The sequence below is a fragment of the Neolamprologus multifasciatus genome, chromosome 15 (genome assembly GCF_963576455.1).
Source record: "Neolamprologus multifasciatus chromosome 15, fNeoMul1.2, whole genome shotgun sequence".
Lineage (NCBI taxonomy): Eukaryota > Metazoa > Chordata > Actinopteri > Cichliformes > Cichlidae > Neolamprologus > Neolamprologus multifasciatus.
Genome location: NC_140453.1, coordinates 29,760,587 through 29,784,484, shown reverse-complemented (window position 1 = coordinate 29,784,484; position 23,898 = coordinate 29,760,587). Strand labels below are relative to the sequence as shown.

The following is a 23,898-nucleotide window of genomic DNA, read 5'->3' as shown; positions in this document are numbered from 1 at the left end:
TCCTTCTCAATCACACGTGCGCACACAAACACACTGACGCTGCCATACACGCCTCATGATAAATGACTAAGAGTTGGTGTATGTTTTCAACTGCCCCACATACAAAGCCCGCGCGCGCCTAATTTGATACTTATTCCATGAAATAGTCATGTTGGGGGAAAATGGATGTGGATAGAGACAGACAGTCCCATACATCATTCTAATTATTCTTTAATAAACCTCTTTTAAGCCGGGGAGTGGCTCGCAGGTCACTACTGCCACCTAGGGTTTACAAGTGGAAGGACAACCCCTCAGAGAGTGAGGACGATATCCATGTACATTTAAACAAGAATGAATCCCACTAAGTGCCAAAGATTAATCAAAGACAAAAGGAGAACGAAAGGTGGAAGAGGGCAAAAGAGACTCGGAAAGATAATTGAGAATATCAGACTGTATGTATTCTCCTCTATCATTTACCCTCGAAAATTCAATCATGGAGGGATGAAAATTATTTGGAGAGCACAGGTAGCAAGTAAATTCCTCTTTAATCACTCTGAATACACAATAATGTTCGAGTCGGCTGTAGCAGGTGTTAGGAAACACTTCTGAAATTTCCTCAGGAAATATGTGAAAGGCAGGCTAACCTCTAAATCCATCCTCTAAGAGTACCCGCAAAACAGCTCTACTCTTTACACTTTTATGAAAGGATATAAGAACATTACATTTTTACCTTATTCTTCACAGATTAAATAGAATTTCTACTGGAAATCTGAACAAGTGTGAGCCACTATTTATTCCAACCAAGGCATTAGCAGTGTGTCCTCAGATCCAACTCATTAGGTGTGTGGTTGGAAAATAGGAAAGTGTGAAAACTATAGATGTGTTTGTCTCTGTGCATCTGTTTACAGCTGCCAATGCAGATTACTTCCCACAAACACACACACAAACACGCCAAAGAAAAAGGAAGTCTGGATTACGTTGGCTCTGATGGGCTGGAAGGACGAACCAAAACTCATCTTGAAACAATCGGAGACACAAAGCACACAAAGAGGGGAAAGTTGCAGGAAGGGGTGAGGGGAAGGGTGAAAAATCAGCCCAGCTGCAGACTGTTGGTCTGTTTTTGTAATGGCCAGTCACACATACAAACACACAAACACCCCGTGACAAGCAAGCCCGTGCCACAGTTTGCCTAACCACGCCCGCCTCATTAGCTGCCAATCATTTTGCACGGCGGTCCTAAAAAGGGGGACGGGACACGAAGAAAGAGCACATGAGACGGACGAGAAATGGTAGTTAAATTGTTGCCATCGATAATCAAGCTGCCTTTGTGCAACTCTATCTTAATATGACACGTAAAACGCAGTGAAAGTCGCCCAACTTCTTCTTCTCTTCCTGAATAGTGTGTGTTTCAGAGTTAAACCTGCCAACCTCCCTGAATAAAAGCCAAGACTATGGGCTGCAGTCGGTAAGCAGATGAGGGCAGCGTACCACACACTACAGAGGACTATTCCCAGAGGGGCAGAGACCATTCATCCAGACACACACACACACGCACAGACACACACGCAGACAGGGAGTAGAAAGATTTACACAAAATCTCGGCTGTATCTCTCATGATGTGTTTAACGTCCAGCCGAACACGTGTACAGTACCAAACACTGCAAACATTCACACAAATCAAATTTAGACACGCTAACTTACATTCACTTCTGCACACACAGACACACACACGCCGTCACATGCTGACTGTAGCCCTAACAAGCAGGCCGAGCAGCCTCTAAGCTGCCTGGAGCCCGGCACTAGAGAGACAGCTTCGCGGGGACCGGGGAGGTTTCTAATTATTCATGCTCACTACAAGCACTTGTTTCTTCTTATTTAGAGTTGACCAGCTGGAGCTTTTTTATGCTGCATGTGGGGAAACAGCTTAAAAAAATGAAGTGAGCCAGAGCCTGTAATGAGGCTGGGCCTCAGTTCACTGGTCCTTGTGCTGGGGGTCCGCGGGTACCCATCAGGACCTCGTGAGAACGCTAAATTGCGCTCTTTGTCAGATTCTGTTTCAGGGGTGGAAAATTTAAGGCAATAGTTTTGTGTGTGTGTGGACGTCTTGTCCTCTCGCATTTTTATATTTTTCTCTGTAAATTTGAAACTATTTGTCATGCCAGCTTACACGCCACGGGCCCTAAAGAGGCTGCAGGGGGTGCGGGGGCATAATATTGTCCCACTGCTGCATTTCGCCAACAGGTAAACGCTCTCCTTACACCTGACGCTGGATTTTTTTGAAGCTCGCTGGTCCTTTCGGCCTGCATAGTGCCATCTGATAACAGCACTACATGCTAACAGAATTCATGAGCTCGTGCCACGAGGCAATTACTGAGCTAAACAGAACACGTGCAGCGATTCTTATTTTTCTCCTGGTTCGCTTCGTTTTTTTGTTTGTTTTTTTCAGGGTTTTTTGCTTTTAAACGAGAAAGAAAACACTCAATGAACCGCTAAGAGCAAAAGCCTTGGCCTTGACGATAGAAACTGCAGTCTAGGCAGAGAGGCGTGTTTGAATGCGTGCTTGGATATGCAAGTGAGAGTGTGTGCGCACTTGAGTGTGCGCCTGCATGAAGCAAAGATCACGGCTCAATGAAACGCCTTTCCTATACGAAACACAGATGCTGTCTGGGCTGGTTTAATGAAAGTGAATGTCTCAGGTTACGCCATTTGAGCAAGTGCGCGTACGTGTGTGTCTTTGTGCGTGTGTGTCTATGTAGTGCTGATGTTTTGAATGTCAATAGGAGGTAAAACCTGTGTTGAAAACTCTGCTGAATTAAGACAAGGATCGCACAAAAGCCTGTCTCTCTCCCTCGTTTTTAGCTCCCCGTCTCGTTTAGCTTTGAGCACAATGCGCCTTCTTTGATGGCTGGCCGTGGTTTGAGACTCATCACCCCCTTGCCTTTTCTCTACTCACTGGTGTGACAAGCTACTTAGCAGGTGTCTGCAGGTCTGTGGAGTGTCCCTCTTTATCCCTCTGTGTTTGTTATCAGTATATTTCCAATGATATCTCTGTGCTTGTGTCCACTTACAAAGAGAGAACGTACTGTATCACAGAGGGTTTTTCCTTTTTTTGCAGTTGCAACAAAGAGGCAAATGCATCCTCTAACACAGGCCTTATTTTGAATATCACGCTGCCCTGCTGAAAAAAACCCTCGTGTCTCCTTTCTGAAGGTATAATTGGAGGATGTGAAACACAACCTTTTTCTTCTTCCCTCTCCATCCTTCTGCACGCTCGCAAAAACAGCTGACAAAAACACAAATGTAAAGAACGGGGATAATATGATCTGACAGCTTCTTGTATATGATACCATCTAGCTTTCACGTATCCAACTGGCTTTTGAGTCTACGCAGGTTGAACTTTCATTTCCTGGTTGTGAGTTTGCGTGTCCGACAACCAACTCTGACATTTAAAAGAGCAAGAGAGGACAGTGTCGGAGCAGCAGTCTAGGTGAAGCCCCAACGAAGCATGGCACGTGTAATTCACAGTGACACCGACAAGGAAACCTGAGTGGTTGGCGTCCACAAATCCAGAACAAGACCTAGATTGTGCTTCAATTTAATTTTTACTGTTTGGTATCGACTCGAGGGCAGGAAGAAAGCAGAAAGTTAAAACAAATGGTGAAATGGGCTGAAATAGATTCAGTTTACTACAAAATGTTGCAAAGCGATCTGCTGAAAAATTAAATTTAGACCTGAGGGCTTGCCATAGGGTACCGTTTGTGGAAACCAGCCTATGGGCCCGCCTTCTTGTTGCGTCCCTGCTGACTAGCAACGAACGTCGACGGGCTAAAAAGTGGTAATAAAGTTATTTTCAATCTTGACAGTGTACGCAGTGAGGATTTGAGAGGGGGGTCTCTTTGCTGGCAACTATCCCCTGACTAATCAGTTGAATTTGGGAAATAAATTATTGTTGCTGTAAATGTTGCGTGAAAGAGAAGCAGGGTTGTGTGTTTGTGTGTGTGTGTGCGTGGGATGTTAATTGATGAGACTTATAGAGAGCTGCTAGTAGCACAGGGGGGATCATTACTGCTGGAGTGGAACAACTGCATTCACGGCTGTTTGCTATGTCTCACACACACGCACACGCACACACACGAAATGCTCACAAATGCTGTCACGGTGCACCAGCAGTCAAAAGGAACACCAGCCTCTTGCTCTCTCTCGTACATCCTTTTGTCTTATACTACAACTGCTCAGCTACACAAGAAATGTCACGTAGGGTAATAATAGCACCCTAATTCCAAGATGACAGAAAATGCCAGCACCTGAAAATACCAAAAAAATATCAAATGTCACTTTGTTTCTTTAAAATCTCAGAAAAAAACCTAAAAATGTTATTCTGGGTTGGCATGATGGGGGGAAGAAACCCCAAACAATTATCCCCAAGGCATTTCCCCATCCTCGAGTCAATTTGTGGGATGGGGGTGGAGGTGCAGCCACTTTGGGTTAAAGGATTTAGGTCACACTTTAACTCACTTGCTGACATCAGAGCAGTGAGAGAGAAATCCTGGAGTGGAATCTGAATTTGACTCGATCTCCTGCATGCCTGACACTCGAGACACTGACACTTGAAGAATTACTAGTCAACCTGCTATTCTGGCCTATATTTTAAAGCCTGCAGGGGGGTATGAGGTGGGGTGTCTTTATCGTGTCTTATAGGCTGCTGTATATTCATGCATTTCTGTATGCATCTACGGGTGTGCATGAATGCCCGCATGCGTGTAATCAAGCATGCGTGGCTGCAATTGTGTGAGTTCCTTTCATTTTACGAGAGTCTCTCCGTGTGTTCGGCGCGTAAACACGTACTGCAGACCGTGCGGGTGTTTGTGTGTGGCGACCAGAGCGTGTGGGCACAAATCAGTGTGTGTTTATGCTTTCTGTCAGTGTGCGGTAACGTCTCCCTGTCTCCTGCTTATACCACATTACATCAGTCTGGAGCCGCTGTCACTTCAGCAGCAGCGCAGACAGGTGAGACTTTACAGAAACGTTAGAAATCACAGAAGACAGAATACAAGTGTACCTTCACTCTTTGTTGAAAGTGTTTTTAAAATAGCACACAAATAGTAGCTTAGCATGACGTACTGACAGTATACAGACAAATAGTAATAGTAGTCTAGAAATTAAATATCTCAAATTATTAGTGAAATTACGCCTCCAAAATATATTCTAGCTTTTGAGAGAAACACACTTCTCCAATTTACCCAGCTTTACACACACATGCATGCTGTACATATACTGTAAATAAAGAGAATTATACCTCCAACAGCCAGGGTTTGAGTTTGCGGTCCAGAATGATGTCAAAGCCCAGGACCTCGAAGCAGACGCTGTCACTCCCCGGTGGCTGGCCAGGGCGACACATGCGGTAGGCGTGCAGCACGTGGGGCTCAGCTACTATTAATGTCTTCACCACCAGCTCCTGGCAAGACAGACACACAAAGCCAGAGAGAATCAGCCAGCTGCATTCACAAAGACAACTCAATTGTACTTTTTTTCTTTAGTAGGTTTCGTTTATCCTAAGAAGCCATAGGCTGTGGGCTTTATAGCTGCTGATTAAAAGGTCTCCTTAATCAGGAAATGGTGAAATTAAAACTCTTTGCTTTAATTTCATTTTAAAACTGCAGATAAGGGATTGTACCTTTGTATTTAGGACAAAACTGACAACGAAGCAATGGTGACGGACACACGAGACAACCCACAGACATGCTCCGCAGAGGCGCGGATGAAATGTTTATTTAATCCTGAACTCGAATGCGTTATAAAGGCAGTCTGTCGGTTTAAAAGCTAAAGCCTTTTGAATTGCTCTCACACAGAGACTTTCACCAAAGTTGGTGGTGGTCCATCTCCGTTGCTTGTGGTGCCCAACCTGTGCGCATGTTTGTGCTTGCACCTATCTGTGCTGGCTGCTACCAGCCTGCCTACTCCCAGCGTGCAACTGGGGTAAACATGCTCAGTCTGACACACACACACACACACACACACGTTGCACATAGCTTACCCTCACCAGTCAAGCCCCACACAGTGCTGCTGGCCTGCAGTTTGCCCAGTCCAGTCTGACTGCTGGGTGCAGGAGAGGTGTATGGTGGTCTGGCCCTGGCCTGATAAGGCTGCACCCCCCCTCTCCCTTTTCTATCTGTCTGTCGCTTACACACCTCCAACCATATGACAATCCATCCACCCGTCTGACCCCACAGGCTGCCCAGCACAAACACCTGGTCCCACTACCACTGTTTATGCCCAGAGTCCCCAGCAGTGGCTGGTGTATGCACACGCGTGTGTGTCCTTTGTCCCTGCCCACATCACCTCCCTCCTTATCCTGAGCCCCCAGCACTCTCCACCGCCTCGCACCTTATGTGTGTGGATGCGTGCCTGTATCTTGCTAGCTTTGAGCTAGAATGGTTTAACCTGCTCCTTTTTAAATCGTTTTATTTATTTTTGTTTCTGTAATCTTTATATTTATCCAAATATCAAATTAAGTTATTTTTTTTCATGTTTTGATCTGTGGCTTCCTTTGTTAAATTTATGTAACAGTATCACTGGATTAAACGAGGCACATTAAAAATAAAAAACCAAAAAGAAATATTCTAAAATGCAATAAAGGAAAATACTGAGTATATGGAGAATAAATACTGCATTACTCTGTCAGTGATGTATTATTCTGTCAAGGAAACTAATGCATAAAAACTTGGGAATTTTTACATATGAACAAACGTATCTTTAGATGATGGAAAAAGTCTAAAATGCAGTTTCAGATTTTTTCGTTTTTATTTATTTATTTTCGCCTCAGTGTAAGTGTGTGTGTGTGTGTGTGTGTGCGCAAATATAAAAATATAAAATCCATAACTAGCTCATTTGTAGTCAGACGCTGTTTTCAAAATGACCCCTGTGGTGGACCACCAGGTGGCTCCACTCACACCCGGTGTGAGGGGAAGTGAGAGGGTTAGGCTTTTGGCGCCTTGAGTGTTCAGTTGTGTGAAGCCGAGATTAAAGTTGAAGTAAAATATTGAGATCTCTCGTGTCATCCTTTCATACCTCCACATTGGTGACCCCTGGGGCGAACATGCTAAGGTCTGAAGAGGAAGTCAGCTCCTGCCTGGAAGCGTCGGCGGCTGCCGGACTGCCAACTCGGCCTACAGCTGCTTTTGCTGCTAGCTTGCGACAATCCGGTCGTTAAGTCTGGGCCTAAACTCCGCTGCAGGTCCATATATCAAACATCACTATGGCATTACTGAGAGTTGAAAAACTGTCTAAAGTCTTTCATCTTTAATAAAATAATCAGCGTTCTGCTCTACCAGGTGTAACAATTGAGTTTAACATCCAAGCATCCATAAAAACGGAATTTATTACATTTAACGGAGTTAGAAGTTAGCAGGAAGTTAGCTCGCTAGCTTCTATCTAAATACAACATAGCATGTCCTGACTGCGGGGTTTTGGAAACAAATTCAAACGTACAGCTCTGTTATCACTTCCAACATAAATGAAGACAGAAAACTAAACAGCAGTGACGTTTGTAGGGTTACTGAAGTTTGGCTAGCTGGTTTAAAATGATGTGCTACGTGACCGCTAGCGACACAGCTATGTTAGCATAATATAAACAAGCTAACTTTTTTTCCACTCGATAGAAGTTAACTGAGTGTTCTCGGTGGTCAGAAACAAATGTAATCTCATGGCAGGATGCTGTAAAAGGACCAAACTTCAGCAGGAGAACAACTGAGATAATCCATCCACAATACGAGGTTAGTCATTCATATACTGCTGCATGGGCTGGGCTGTAGTTACATGCTAAGGTTTTAAAAACTGAGCTTAAATAAATGATTAGTGGTAATAAAAGCCGAGGGAGGTCAACAGTGATCACTGACTGTTTTAGGCGCTTTTTGAGATTAAATAGAAGAAAATACAAAACATTAAACATGTTAACAACACAAAAGCCATATTAAACACAGACTACTTTAGGCCCGGAAGTAGGATTCGTCACGTCATCACTTAACGACCGGATAGAGCGCCTGGGTATTGTGCAGTAGTGATGGGATTTCCGGCTCTTTTTAGAGATCCGGCTCTTTCGGCTCGGCTCACTAAAAAGAGCCGGCTCTTTCGGCTCCGAACCGGCTCTTCAGGTTGTTTTGTTGCTTTAATTATTTAATCATTAACAATAATATAAAATTATGCAGAAAAGGAATTACTAATGTAAAAAAAAGTGGTTTTATTTATATATGTTTATATATGGCCCCTAGAGACAAAGCACGTACAAACTCTAAAGCATATACAAACTCCAAAACACATTTCTAGCGTTTACTGAACTTCCAAAACAGAGCTACCCAGATCACTTAAATTACACAATTGAAATCATGTGTGTATTGTTTGTGTATTTATAGACAAGCACTCATATTTATTCAAATAATTTTTAAAAAAAAGTTAATTTACCTGTTACTACCACACACCAAATCCGGTTGTTGATACTTCCTGGCTTGTGTAGCCACTAGGTAACAAAAGCTCAACACTGCGCCCAGCATCCTGGAGCACTTCTGTTGTCTTTTGTACGTGATTCTGAGTTTGTACGTGCTTCTGAGTTTTTACGTGTTTTGGAGTTTGTACGTGCTTCTGAGTTTTTATGTGTTTTGGAGTTTGTACATGCTTCTGAGTTTTTATGTGTTTTGGAGTTTGTACATGCTTCTGGGTTTTTACGTGTTTTGGAGTTTGTACGTGCTTCTGAGTTTTTACGTGTTTTGGAGTTTGTACATGCTTCTGAGTTTTTACGTGTTTTGGAGTTTTTACGCGTTTTGGAGTTTGTACATGCTTCTGGGTTTTTACGTGTTTTGGAGTTTGTACGTGCTCCTGAGTTTTTACGTGTTTTGGAGTTTGTACATGCTTCTGGGTTTTTACGTGTTTTGGAGTTTGTACGTGCTTCTGAGTTTTTACGTGTTTTGGAGTTTGTACATGCTTCTGAGTTTTTACATGTTTTGGAGTTTTTACGCATTTTGGAGTTTGTACATGCTTAGGAGTTTGTATGTGTTTTGGAGTTTGTACGTGCTTTGTCTCTAAGGTCCACCATAAATATACTTTATTTATTCACTCCACATAAAATGTAATAAATAAATCATATAATACAAAAAACAACTATTTACATTTTAAACTTATAACTATTTAAATTTTCAGCTTTTTCCTTTTAAACAAAATTAACGTGAAACAACACAAAACACTGCAAACCACAACACAATTAAATATAAATTAAAATATTAAAACAAAAAGAAGATGCACATTCTCTGTCGTATGGGCCTGCATGATTTCTGAATCCTTTATCATCTGCAACTGAAAATAGCGGATGATTACTATACCTTTCTAATGTGATGTTGTTATCCCTGGCTCTCTTTCTCTCTGGCTCTGTTCCTGTGATACTGCAAGTGTAACTAACGCCCCTCCCCCCTCTGCCCAGCGCAAAGTACAGGCCGCGCATGCGGAGTTTAGCGGAAAAAAGGGCGAGAGAGAGGGTGAGAGAAAGAAAAAAAACAAAAAACCTCACGGCTCCCAATAAGGAGCCGGCTCGCGTCGTTCACTTCAAAGAGTCGGCTCTAAGAGCCATTTCGTTCGCGAACAACCCATCACTATTGTGCAGCGTTCGAATAGTCCCTGGGCTTCGCCCTGGCGCCCAAATCTGACCGTTGGTGGCGTCCTTGTGGGGATTTTCGCCGTCTAAATTACATCACGGAAAACAATCGTTATCCCATTTCCCACATCCAGGATTTTTCCGCCCCAAAACTTGATTCTGTTCATCTGGAACGTAGCGTTTTCAGTGGGAGAAACGTTTCGTTGCTCATCCAAGTGACTTCTGAAGAAGTACATGAAAAGGAAAAGATCACCTCTGAATCGAGGAGGGGGGCTGAGAGTACATCGTTCACCATGTTACAATGCTGTGAGTGCAGCCATTCTCCAACTCTCTGTGAATGGTACTCATGGCCATTGATCAGTGGTCACGATTTGCATATTAATGATCAAGAAACTGACCTCACAGCCCATTGATCATGCGACGTTTCCATCAGCTGCCCACGCTCGTGGTTTCTGTTTCATGGTGTTGTTGCGTTTTTGAATCGGCGCATGCTCTATCACACCCGGGGGTCCGGGCCTCAGCTCCAAGTTTGTTTGGGCAGGCCTTCGCAAATCTGTGTAGGAATTGGCAGTGGCGTGCGTTCCATGCCAGCGCGCAAAGGTCCGTAGACACACTAAGGCACCCCTTGCGCCATTCCTCATCCCCGGCAAACGTTTTGATCATGTGCATTTGGATCTGATGGGTCCCCTACCACAAGGTTACAAGCTACTGTACCACCTGGTGGCCAGAGGCGGTCCCCCTGTCATCCAGGACAGCGGCGGTGGTGGCCAGGGCATTTTTGTCAACTTGAGTTTCGCGTTTCCTCAGCTGACATTACCTCTGACAGAGGCCCCAGTTTGTTTCCGACCCCCCACTCCTTCAAGTGGACTCGCTTCACATTCCTAGTCCAGTGCACCATTGCCTGCCTGACACCTTTGACCCAAAGACTTTAGAAACTTCTAAGTTTGTTTCTGTCAGGCACGATGCCCACAGGACACCACAGACTCTGCTGTATGACGGCCAGTTCAGGGTCCTCGAATCGAGTCAGAAGCATTTTGTTTGAGACTTCGGGGGTTGTAGGGAGACTGTATGTGTTGATAACTTAAACCTGCACATGTTCTTGCGAACAAAATTCACATTTAAAAAAACAAAGCTACAGCTCTTCAGAAACCTAGGTCTCATACAACACATCAATAATGCCTTAATACGAAAGATATATATATATAAAATATATATATATATAAAAAATATATAAGAGATGTCAGTGTTTCACTGACATCTCTTATATATATTTTATATATATATATTTTATATATATATATATATATATATATGTGTGTGTGTGCGTGTGTATATATGTGTGAATATATATATGTATACATATATATATTCACATATATACATGCACACATATATATGTATATATGTACAATATTCTTAACCTGTACTGACAAATCTTTTGGCAAACACTCTCTGACTGCCTGACCATGAACACTGGCAGGAAGAGTCGGTGCAGCCTGCTAGGTCTGCATGGTAACAAAATGTAAGAGGAGAGATGAAAAGAGAAGAAGAGGGGAGAGGGCGCAGAGAGCATAAATACAGAGTTGAAACAAAGCACAGTGTGTGAGTGCAAATGTACAGCACTAACACCAAAGTGGTGCAACTTCTGAAGAAAGCGCAGAGAAAAAGAGAAAGAAAAGAGAAAACAACGCAGAGAGCAAGACGAGAGGTGGACGTTGTGGCTGAGTCAGGAGGTGACACGCGGTGTTACTAAAGGACAGGAAAACAAGAAAACTAAGTAAAATACAGGAAAGGAAATGTTAGTTCCTTCACCAAATGGAGCACATGGACACATCACACAATGTGGATATGAGACGGGAATAAAGAGGGGAGAAAAAATGTTATCTAAACAACACATTTTCCCAGCAAGTAATGCGCATGCCACAAGAACATGAAGAAACATTAAAATTAAAAAAACAGGCAGTAAGGAGAAGAGATAAAAGCTTTCCTTGAGTACAGAATAATAACCAAAGGGATTTCATTTTGGTTTTGAGTGGTGGTAGCACGAGAGCAGGCCGTAAAGTACTGAGGGACCACACAACTCAAATGATTATGGACAGCAGGACAAAGACTCAAGGTCAGGAATAAAAGAGAAAATAATACTGAATACTGAGCGCATGAAGAGAACCTAAAAAAATGGGTCAAACAGAAAGGAGCAACTAAAAGAGTAGAAACAGAAAGATAAAAAGGCACATGACCGGCATGCATGGATGTGCACGTTTAAAAAAAGAAGGAAAAATCAATCAGAAGGTGAAGGAATTTTACAAACAGACAATGATGAAAGAAAATGAACAAGGTTAAAGTGTTTGGATGAGCAGGGAGCAATGCCAAATCGGGAGAGCTCACCCTCCAGGAATGATGTTTCCACTGAGCTCTTCCTGGAGTTAAACAAGCTCACAGAATCACTGTCATAACAAATCATATCAAGCCGTAGCTCGTCCACTTGTGCATTGCGTGCAACGGGTGTTGTTAGCAGGAGCAGCATGTGTGTGTACACACACACATATATGTGACAGTGCGTACAGATTACTTTTGAGGATGAAGTCATTCACTGTTTGCATTTGTGGAGTGTTTTGTTATCATACTCTACATCCTTGCTTTTGGAAGTGGACGTCAGGCGCGTCTGAGTGTAACTGTATCTGTATTTGCACGTGTTTTGGGTGGACTGCCCACGTACAGAGACGTCGCCCCAGAATTTGGCCACATCATAGTCATTGGTGCGGAGGAACTCGGTGAACCAGCTGATGGACCTCTTGCTGCCTTTGTCCACCGTCTCATCTCGCTCAAAGTTCTCGTTGTGTTTGTTGACCGAGTAGTTGGTCAGATGCATGTAGAGCTGGCTCTGTGGAGAGGAAAGGGAACAACAAGAGGCTTTTTGCATTACACGTCTCTTTTACGTAGCCTGATATAAATAAATATGCTCAAAACAAGCTTTGCCCTTTTCATTTATATGGAAGAATGCAGTATATCTGATGATAATTCGACTAAATGTGACTGCTGGATCCAGCGTTTGGAGTGAATAACAATAAAACGTCTTTTTACAAGCTCTAACAACCTGTTCAGGAGTGTTCGGGATTTTGTACTACAGAGCTCCAGCTCACAATATGGTGCAAAACGTTTTCTCTAAAAGTAAAGTAGGTAAATAAGGCTGAAGTAAAAATATTGCATGCTAGTCCCTTGGCAACTTGAGATGGTGGAATGAGTGTTATAGTAAAAGAAATAAGGAATATATCACTGTGTGAACTGGGAGATTATCAGTGATGTATTTCAGAAACGCTCCTTGGGTGATTTCCACTTATTCTCATGAGAATAAGTGGAAATCAAGCCAATAGCTCAATCTTACAATCACAGACCTGCAAAATCTTAAGAATATAAATCTGAGTTATAGTGCCCAATAGTGTATGGTTAAAATGTTTTATTGGATGGTTGTCTTTAACTTTTTGTATCCCTCTCTTTAAACACCATCCCTTACACCTGAAGACAATACATCCTTGTCCTTAGCCTACAAGGTAATAACCGCTGTGACCGCAGGCCACTCCAGCACCTGATGGCTGTCTGGAAGCCACTCTCTGTGGGATTAAACATCCATCTCCATGGCATGACTCACTCCATCATATGTCACAGACTAACACAACGCACGCTTCATGTCATGGGAGAGGTCCTGCGTGTCTATGCGTGCACGTGCGCGCTCATATTTTAGATAAGTACCGTGCTTGATAGGAAGCGGTGATACAGGCATTACTCATGTAAATCTATTTACACACATTATGAGGCCGTGCCTTTCTTATGAGGACAAAAAGCAAGCAGCCGTAACGTAAATCATTAAATTTAAGGTGAAGACGAATTTTAAAGACGGGGTAAGGTTAGGTTAAGGCCAGGGCAGCAGTTAGGGCTCGGCAAACAGCAGTAATGGTTAAGAGTAGAGCAAACCTACAGGAATGAGTGTAAGCCACCATAATGTCCTCTGAACTCACTGAGTGCGTGCACGCGTGTGCATGTGCGTATGTATCCCATCATCAGCAACAGACTGTGCTTCAGCAGGTGCAGAACCTCAAGGCAAATACGAGCGGCTTGATATTACAGGAGACATCTGGCATGTGGGCATTTGTGTGCATACAGTATGTCTGCATATTTTGCGTCCATGTGTGTGTGTGTGTGTGTGTGTGTATGTGAACAATATCAGTTATTGCCAATTGCTGACTATTTATATGTGTGCATGCATGTTGTTATGTAAAGACAACACTGTTTCCAACCTTTGTTTCATTTGTTTTTAATCTGATTGTGCTGAGTTGCACGAGGCTACGGCTGCAGGTCACGGAAGTGCATAATAAATAAAAGGTTAGTAGTGCGTTACTGAATTTATAACACGCTGAGCACTATATATGCATTGTTTTCAGTAATATAAATGCACCACAGTGCCATGCACTTCTATCAAACTCAAGAAAAAGGCGCAGGTGTGTGTGAATACCTGCATAACAGTAGCTTCATTATTTGTCACTCACCAGGTTGGCTTCGCTGGGTGCATGGTACTTCTCTGTGCCCATACGAACGAGGCCGTCGTTGTAAAGGAAAATGCGGAGAGGGTCGCAGGAAGTGACGAGGATGTAGATCCGCAGGTCGAACTTGTAGCCCTCCATCAGGAAGGGCTTGTCTAGGTACTCCTGAACGATAAAGTGCTCCTGCGCTGGCAGCTTCTCACAGTTACGGATAAGTGAGATCCTGGATCGAGAGAAACTTTATTAATCCTCGGGGGGGAAATTATGGTGTCGTCAGCAGCATAATAAAATATGGCATAGTAAAGACAAAAAAGATAATTAAAAAAATGATAGATGGGAGCACAGCAGAGACCATGAACATGACTGATGACATTGGCACTGTCTTATATACATGTTGAAGGGAAAAAAAGGAGGGGGGGCAAACAAGATACAGATTTTATGTGTCTCAACACAATATTTCATTTCAAAGTCATCTGGAAAAGTTGGAGATATATGTCTGGCTTGCTGCAGATGCCAATACTAGTGGTACTTTCAATCTTCGCATGCCAAGAATAGCTTTAGCCTGCTAATCAATAGATGTAGTTGGAAGGAGAAGATAACAGTGTGTCCTTACTGAGCACAAAATGATTAGAAACACTTTTATAATAAAGGCGTTTAGCATTAATAGCTGAGAGGGTCAGAGTCACGCCCTGATGGTATTCAGGGAGCCTCCACAGCACCAGAACCTTCAGTGGAAATATGTAAAAATGAGTCCAGTCTAGTTTGAACAGGACGAGCTGTCTGGCGCTGCGACGCGTTCGACCATCCAAAAATGCTGTTACTCTATTCATTACCTCGCCATCTAAACAGAACGATTTGAGAAATGATTGCGCATGAAACAGACAGGTACAGCGCAAATAATGGTTTGTCTGGGCCACAGCCGGTCAGCATCTGGAGATTATTGTGATTTTCTGTAGCCAAACTCCATTCAGTCTAAATGGCACAGTGGATCACATGTTCTAATAGGGTCATTTAGCCATGCGCAGGTTAATAGCAGCAGACAGTGCGCTCCGTTTTAACCTCCACTCTAATTCATTTGCTTTGGTCTCATGTCACTGGCACTCAGTTCTTATAAAGAGCAGACTGTTGCCGGCTGGACTTAAGATGTGTTTTATTAGCTTGTGTACGTCCATGTGGTTGTATGTGTGAGGGGACAGTGTGCGTCTGTCTGAATGCGTGTGGTGTACATACGTGTGCAGTGCGGGTGAGGGGGCATTTTTAAACGATCTTCCACTATGCGCGCACAAAGCGACTGACCTATATCGCCATCACTCATAGTTAAAGCGGACTCGGGCTAACCTGATTACGCGCACAGCCAGGAAGGCTCCATTATACGCAAGCGAGCAGGAACACTGCACGCATAAACGCAACACAGGGCTAAAATGTGGAGAACTGATTGGTCCAAAACAAACACACACAAAAGTAATTTAACTATTCAAGAGTGGTGGTAGAAAACGACCAGAGCTCAGGTCATCAGGATATATTCTTATTTAGTTTAGCTGCTCAGTCAACTTCATCAACTCCTAGCTTACCAGAACACTGCACTGTTGTTGATAAGCCTCAGGGGGGGGGGGTTACTAAGGTTTAGTTTTTCAGGTTATGATCAAATAAGGTCTTCAAAATTCATTACTTGTAGATCTACTCGAGTATAATGTCGCTGTTACTTTGGGTTCATCAATTAGCGGCGGCTCCTGCCAACTACGAGGCTACAGACGAGCGTTTTACCTGCCTGTTTGTTGCAGCACTCAAACGAAACAGGGAGAAGTTTCTTCAGTTTTTATGTGGAGGGGGGGATTTCATGGACGATGTGAGGGGCTTTCCAAACAGGCAGACAGAAAGCTGAATGATGAAGACGGGGTTAACAGTGTTAGTTAGTCGAGTGGAAGTAGCAGAGGAGACGACATGATTGATGAGCCGGGGTGTCAGATAATCACGGCCCACTCTCCCCTGCCTATTTAATTTGGCACTGGAGGGGATCTCGCCTTTTTAAGCTCTGCACGCGCTTTTATTTTGTTTCCCTTATAACAAGCTGGGCTTCAGACACAAACAATAACTTCATTTAGTTGGTTGACGGAAAAATAAATTACAGGGGGTAGATATAACTTAATTTCCTGCCGCGTCACACCATGCAAAAAAAAAAGGGGAAAAAAAAGAGAAAAATCTAATCTTGTGAGCCGCCTGCCGTTGAGTGGTCGAGCTAAACTCATCATCTTTCATATTCTTAATGTATTGCAATAATTCAGCCTTTGCTGCCTTTTATTCTTTAATAAATAAGGGCTTAGTGCAGCATGGAGTTATAAGTAATGCGCACATTATACCAGAAAGGACAAATTCAAAGAGAATTAGAGGGAGAGGTGAAGCACGCCGAGTTATTTGTACTTCAATATCCCCACCTATTGGCGCCAGTGATGATGGCACTCCAAAGGATTTCTTCATACACACACTTCAGGGATCATATTTTCAAAGAATAATAAGTCAGAAAGGATATTAAATAAATATCTGGTATTTTCAGAAATTTCAACATATTCTACAGAGCTTGAGATAGAAATGGTGCAACATTCAAACCAGATTATTTTCCCATATTTTAGCCTCTAAAAATATTCCATCTATTCATTTATTTATTTTTCTCTCCTATAAAACTGTATTCGTTACAAAAACCAGCCTGGCCTGAATATTTGAAACCACTTCGCTTCATTTCCGCTCGGCTGTGTGACTGTGAGCGCCACGCAGCTTAAATCGACCCTGACTGCCTGGCTCATGTCAGAATATGAAATACAATTTAGGATATTTACCTTTTTCTCTTTGATATTAAAAAGCAAAAAAAGAAAGAGGTGCATCCTCCGCCCCCTGGACCTCCTCAGGATCTATTGAACGCACCCTGTTTTGCATAATTTTTGTCTGCCCCTCCTTTAGGCACACCTCTCAATATAATGCCAAAAACATCACTGGTTACATCTTTGAAAGTTACTCAAGTTGCTCATCAACAAAAGCTAAACAGTTCAAACTAGGTCAGTTGTGTTGCTTGCCAGGGTTTTGTCTCTTTGCTTGCTTACAGTGCACACGTGTACCTTATACATTAAAAAAAATCCAAGTCTCTGTGCTTGCATTCGGTCTCTTCATGTTTCAACTCTCCTGTAGTCAAAACATACAACAGGCGCATGACATCACAAGCATGAGACAGGCACTCAGCCCACGGGACCACAAAGTATGAAATATGCATTCAGGTGCCACAGCCGGCTCATCTTCTGATAAAGTGATGCTATTGAGAGACGGAGTCGCCTGCAGCAGCCATCGTTGTCCATTTTCTAATCTGACTGGTCTCTGCTGATGGTGCCTCATAAAGGACTCCAATAATCACATGCAGAGACCTTCAGGGGGGGAACTACAGTAACTGCCAGCAACCATGTGTGCATGTGTGTGTGTCCTCCAACGGCGGCGATAACCTCTGATTTATGGAAAGTGTGACCATCGAGGACAATGAAGCCCACAATGAGATTCACCACACCCTCTCAGCTCAAATACTCAATCTGGTCGCAGCTATAATGCTATTTCCACAGACACCCATGTCAGGGTCACAAACCTCTTATTGCCTTGTTTTGTTGTGCTTGTCCTCCATTTGCTCTAGCGCTAATTTCCTCCTTCACCCACTTACTCATCATCTCCTTCAGCTACTCTCCTTCTGCTCGCTCTGCTCTCCTCTGGATGCGTACAGATTGCACCAGCGCTCGCTAGCCTCTGACCTACCCGTGACCCATGGCTCCGTTGGCAGGTTTGACTATAAAGGTCTTCTGCTTGCGTTTCCTGCGCAGCTCTTTGACGTAGTTCTGGAACTGAGTGTACTCAGCAGGGAAGATCCAGGTTTTGGGTATGAAGCTGTACTCTTGAGGCTGACACTTGATCATTCTGGAGAGACAAAAAAGAGAGTAACATAAATGTGTTTTATAACGATCTAGAGTCAGCCACTTGTAGTTTTTAAAGGTTGTGCTTTCGCTGCAGTGTCTACTTATTTGTCTGCTAAGTGTGCAATGCTGCAGACACCCTGTTGTACCTTGTAGCGCATGCAGGCTTTCACGCACATCTGCAACTCGACTCGTCTTCTAATTTAGCCGGTGTTGTAAGAGAGGAACAAAAAACTTACTTGGCCATGTTTCTTGCTAGGCAGTCTTTTCGGCAGATTTCGCCCATCCCAGGGAAATGGTTAATTCTCTGCGACGGGACAAGCAGACATAATAATGTTGTTAGGGCCATTACGCCACTCAATTTCACCCCCACCCCTTCATAAAAATGAGCACATTAAAGGCAGCAACCTGAAGTGAGCTTACAATGTTCTGACATTTATGCCCAATTACGGACTCAAAACAAAAAGGTGACGCTGAGACCTTTCTTAACCTTTATTTAGTTTACCATGGTTTTTTTTTTATACTTTAAAGGTTGGGGAGGGAAGAGGCGAGGAAAAAAAAAGATCAATCTCAACTCAGAGGGGCCAAGGTAATTGGTTCTGCATCGCAAGCTCCTGCAGTGACAGTTGAATGAATTGCTTTGAATGTGCCGAAAGGGAGGTGGGGGTATAGGAAAAACTCCGGGTTTTCTGTATTCTTTGACCAAATGAGCCTGAACAGGGGCGTTAATTAGGCTCATATGAAGTGAAACTTGACAGCAAACTCTCACAGTACATCACTAAAAGGAAAAAAGGAAAAATTAAAAGAGGGAGAAAGAGTAGGAGAAGGGAGGGGAAAAAGGGAAAAAAAAACAAGGATGCAGAGGGTAAAGGGAATGCGTGATTATTATCCAAACGAGACAGACGTAATTAGGGATTCGGAAGAGATTGCACAATTATGCCAATGCTGCGAGACGACGTGACTCGTGAGGGGAAATCAAAACCAATTGTTGAGGGACTTCTACTTTTCTTCTGAAAAATTATCTCATGAAGCACCACGGCGGCGTGAGGGAGCGCTTAAAAAAAAGAAAAAACCTGACATCACCAGCTCTACGTGAAACATTAGCCACGTTACAACATGTTAAGCTGTTACAGTATTTGTAATATTCAATCTACTTAGCTGAACTCTTGCTGCCCCTTTCCTAACAAGCCATACGATTCCTGACTAGCCTGTGATTTAATCGATCATTAGTGCCCAGTCTAATCAAATAAGCGCTCGACAAGATGGATAGCTAATGCTCAGAGCTGACCGGGATCAGCCAAGTTCACCCAGCAGGGCGGGGGGGTCAAACAGAGGTAAGATCACTCAGACCAGCATGGAGAACTCAGAACAACTCTTGTTGTTCAGGGCCTTCTTATCAACATCACAGGTGACGTCTGAAACCCGCCCAAACATCCCCTGCTGCTCACAACTTGTCAGTTTACCCGTCAATCTTCCCGTCTCTGTGGAAGATGTTCGCTCTCATTGGGCTCACCCCTCCTTACTATTTGCTCTCACTCCTCTGATGCTTTAGGGAAGCCAGACTGTCTTCTGCCAGCTTATCGTTTTTCCTTTTGTTCAGTTATATTTTATTAAATTGTTCCTATTATAACTTATTTAATTGTTATTATTGTAACTGAATGCTCTCATTCAGTTGTCTTCCAGCAAAATTCTCCAAATGCCGCCTCCGTCCCATCTGTTCTCACCTCCTTTCACCTTTTTTTACTGACAGTGCATTTCAATCAGAGGCATCTTTCACAGGTAAAATCTCACCTCTCCTACTCAAATAATAATAATAATAATAATCCATATTCTTGAGCTCCAAAGATTAAGAGCCATATTTTCCTGGTCAGCAGAGGAATTGAACCCTTATCGAGTTATAGAGCTCTCCTCTATAACCTCTAGGCCAGCGGTCTCCAACCTTTTTGGCACCACGGACCGGTTTATGCCCGACAATATTTTCACGGACCGGCCTTTAAGGTGTCGCGGATAAATACAACAAAATAAAACTAGTACTGGTACCGAAAAAATTAAGATTTATTCATAACACACGTGAAAAGACCCAGGAAAACCGAGTTAACGATAAAAACGATAACAAAATAACGCTGAAAACCGATAAAAACCCTGAAAACTATACATTTCACACCTGAGCCTCAACTCTCGCGGCCCGGTACCAAACGACTCACGGACCGGTCCGAGGCCCGGGGGTTGGGGACCGCCGCTCTAGCCTATTGAACCACTAACAAAGGTGTACTGACTTGACATGGTAACCATGTATACCTGATAATTCCTGAGCTCAGCGATTTTCTCATGCTGCACAGCTGAGTCGTTCCAGATGAGGTTGGCAGTCTCATCATCATCGCGGGTCTTGATGAAGTCCATTTCATTGATGACTATACGAACTGTGAGGGAAACACTCTCATTAGATTGTATTCCATTAATAGAGTGAGACATGCAGTCACTTAAATAAGCTTTACATACACTTTGATTTTAGGAAAACACCCCCAGAGGATTGACTATACATATTCACGACGGCAAAACAACTCAATGATATTGATGCAAAATAAGAATAAGAAATGACCTGGACCCACAAATCAATTATTTCTGCTTTGCAGATCAATATTTCACTCAAACATTTTGCTTGGCTTAAATTTTGTTTTTGCATACATTAGGGGAGGAATGAGACGCGGAGATTATAGATCAAAAAGCTCACAGCAATATTTACCATTCATGGAATGGTTGCAGAGCAGCCAATCGTAATGCCTCTCTTCAAAAAGATAAATTAATTGTCTGTAATGCATTCAAATCCCACTGGAAACCCCATAGTATGAGAGATAGGTGGCAAGCCCATTTGGACATTAATCCAACAACGATTCATTATTCAGCGAGTAATGAAAAATTCATATGCCCTAACGAAACAAGGTATTAATTAATTTCTTGAAAGCCTCCACAAACCTGGAGAAGGCTTGCCTAATGTTGCGTGTTTCCGATGTGACTTCATCCATCTGTTAACGTAGGTAGAGGCTCACAGTGTTTTGCTAACTGGAACAGGAAGGGTTTACATCACAGCAGGCCTATGCTTGCAGTTACTAGCAGGGCTTTGAGTACAAAAAAGATTTAATCGGCCTTTCTTACACATCTTACTAAATAGACATCCTCAGGGTAACGAGTCGGCAGTCCCTTCTCAGTGTGTGTAAAGCAGATTTCCAGCCACATACTCCCTAACCTTTAACCTTTTCTCATAACGCTATCAATTCTGAAACAGAAAAAGACAGCTGCAAAAAAAGGTAACAGCAAAAATGAGCCATCTATCTGGCCCTTAGTGTTAATTTCCCTCCAAAATAGCTCTGCTCTGCTCTCAGAATGGCCACTGTGAGGGTCTCGTCACAGCTAGCTGACTGACTCACAGCTGGACTTCCATCTACCTACAAGATCCCTGCAGCATCCAACTTCTACTTTCTGCTGCTGACTCTTTAGTTTCATAGGTTGTAGTTCACCCCTGAGAGCCCTGCTGCCACACAGTATATTGAACATGGGAGGAATGCTTACAATGCTATTTCAGCCAATCTAAAAAAGCTCACCTCTAAGTTATATTACCTCAACAAAGATTTATGCATGTATATGAAGCCAAGCTGTCTCTTTGAGAAGTGTTTTGCTGGACTGCAACTCTTTTAGTTTTAACTGAAGCTATTAAATAAAGGCGGTATCTTTAAAAACAATCCAACGCAGCAAATTAGATTTTATTGTTGAGAAAACACTGTGATTGGATTTTGTGGGGTTTTGACAGACAGAGTAAGCCGTACTGAGGGCTGTTTCCGAGATTAATAGAAATTCACCTTGTCAGAGAACATTAATTCTACCTGCAGAAGAAACACACGAGTTGTTGGTCTCACTCACAAATGAAATTTTCACAAGGAATGAATCAAAATAAAGATTCAGACGCTTGAATTTCGGAGACTCTACGTTAAACGCACTGTAGTGGAATCTTTGGAAGCTCCTCAGTCATGGCGAGAGAAGATTTCATCTTTCCCGACACCAGACAGTGGTTTGTAGGGGTGGGGGAAAAATCGATACTATGTAGTATCGTGATATTTTGTTTGCTAATAATGTATCGATACAGGGACAGCAGAAATCGATATTTTGTTACAAAAAAAGGTTTTTGTGCTCTGACTTCATGTTGATCCTTTTTCTGAGCAAGAATCCTGACATTCCTTCACTGTCCAAATGTGTTTAACTTGTTTTTGGCAGCAATAAACATGACAGTTTACTTATTTTAATTTAAGACATGTTTTATTTTAATTAAGTTTAAAACTTTTTTATTTAATGTAAAATTATATTTTGTTTTAATTTACTTTCAAGTTCTTCAGTTGCTGAAGGGGCTGCATAGTTTTCATAAACTGCATAGTTCAGAATAGCTATAATTGTACCAGATGGTTCATTCAGTTAAGTTGGACTAGACTGTAATACAAACCGTTCAGTTTGTCAACAATAAAACTGAAATGAGAGAAAGACTGAGTGTGAGACTTTGATATTAGAGAAAATGAATATTGATAAAGTTTACCTTTATGTACAGAATCTGAATATCGCAAAATATTTTTAAAAATTGCAATAATATCGTATTGTGAGTTGTATGGTGATTCCCACCTCTAGTGGTTTGTATGTTTATTTTACTATTTTTTTCTATTGTCAAATAATTTCAAATGCTTCTCACTAATAAATACAAGAAAGCAAATTACAATACCAATTTCATATTTTGTGCCAGCGACGTTGGCGGTAATGGTGCCTTTTTTCTTTTTGGTGTGCACCTTCCTCTTCCCGCTGCTCTGGTAGGAGCCCACAGATGGCCTGTTCACGGGGGACGCTCCTTGATCCTCTGGAGGAGGAGAAAACATACAACAAGGCTAGATACAGTCACAGCTTGTGCTCCAGACTGAGTCTTCTAATATATTTTGCTCATTTCTGCAGGGGATTTACTCTGGTGTGTTTATGAGGCTAGAATGTAAATGGTTTTATTTCGGCGTAGCTCCGTGCATCATGATCCCTAAATTATTTGTGTGAGTATTTCTGCTAATGTGTACTTTTATAGGTGGTGTATACACACACACAAAAAAGTTGAATCTCTGTTACTCACCTCCATCATTGGGAGGGGAGGGCATCTCAGGGGTTGGAGGAGTAAAGGGACAAGCCAAGCTTTCTGCCAGGCTTGGCAGGCGGGCGGGCCTCACAGGGTGCTCGCAGCACCCCCAAGGACTCTCTCACACTCACACTAGTTAGTCTTCCCTGTCTAGGGCTGTGTGGACGAAGTGGTTCACAACGACCCAATGGATCATCTGAGCATCTCCCTGGCACCTTTCAGCTGCATAAACAGCAGCGGCGGCGGCGGCAGCAGCAGAGTGTGAGTGGGCAGGGACGTCAGAGGGGGTAGCAGTGGTTGGGAAGAGCGGGAGTGGGAGGACTTCTCAAGGGTCTGCACAACCCCAGCTTATTTACATCCCCAGCAGGAGAAAGGTGGGGAGGGGGTGGACGGGGGGGAGGGGAGTGGGTAGGAATGCCTGTGGAGGAGAAGAAAAACCATATTTTACAGCTGCAGAACAGTAGTAGTAGGTTGACTGCTCAAAGGGTGACTGCAGTGCACAGCGTGCATCAGTGTGTGCTTTCGACTGGAGCGCATTGGACGTGCTCTTTGATGTAAAGCAGCTCCAGCAGCAGCACAGGCCTAACCCAGGCTACATCCGTCAATCTGACACGGGACAGAGTTCAGTCAGAACTCCATACAGCCGCGAAACTGCAA

The 23,898-nt window shown here is 43.0% G+C and overlaps 1 protein-coding gene across 1 annotated transcript in view; it reads right to left on the bottom strand.

Annotated features, from left to right (window-relative positions):
• The window catches only part of ttll7 (tubulin tyrosine ligase-like family, member 7), a 91,599-nt gene that overhangs the window by 55,154 nt on the left and 12,547 nt on the right, over positions 1 to 23,898 (bottom strand). The window contains 8 exon segments of the mRNA XM_085132035.1: positions 5,276 to 5,434; positions 12,333 to 12,497; positions 14,158 to 14,374; positions 17,935 to 18,093; positions 18,329 to 18,396; positions 20,388 to 20,509; positions 22,849 to 22,980; positions 23,239 to 23,659. Coding sequence (XP_084988161.1) covers positions 5,276 to 5,434; positions 12,333 to 12,497; positions 14,158 to 14,374; positions 17,935 to 18,093; positions 18,329 to 18,396; positions 20,388 to 20,509; positions 22,849 to 22,980; positions 23,239 to 23,263 — 1,047 coding nt within the window. The 5' untranslated portion in view covers positions 23,264 to 23,659.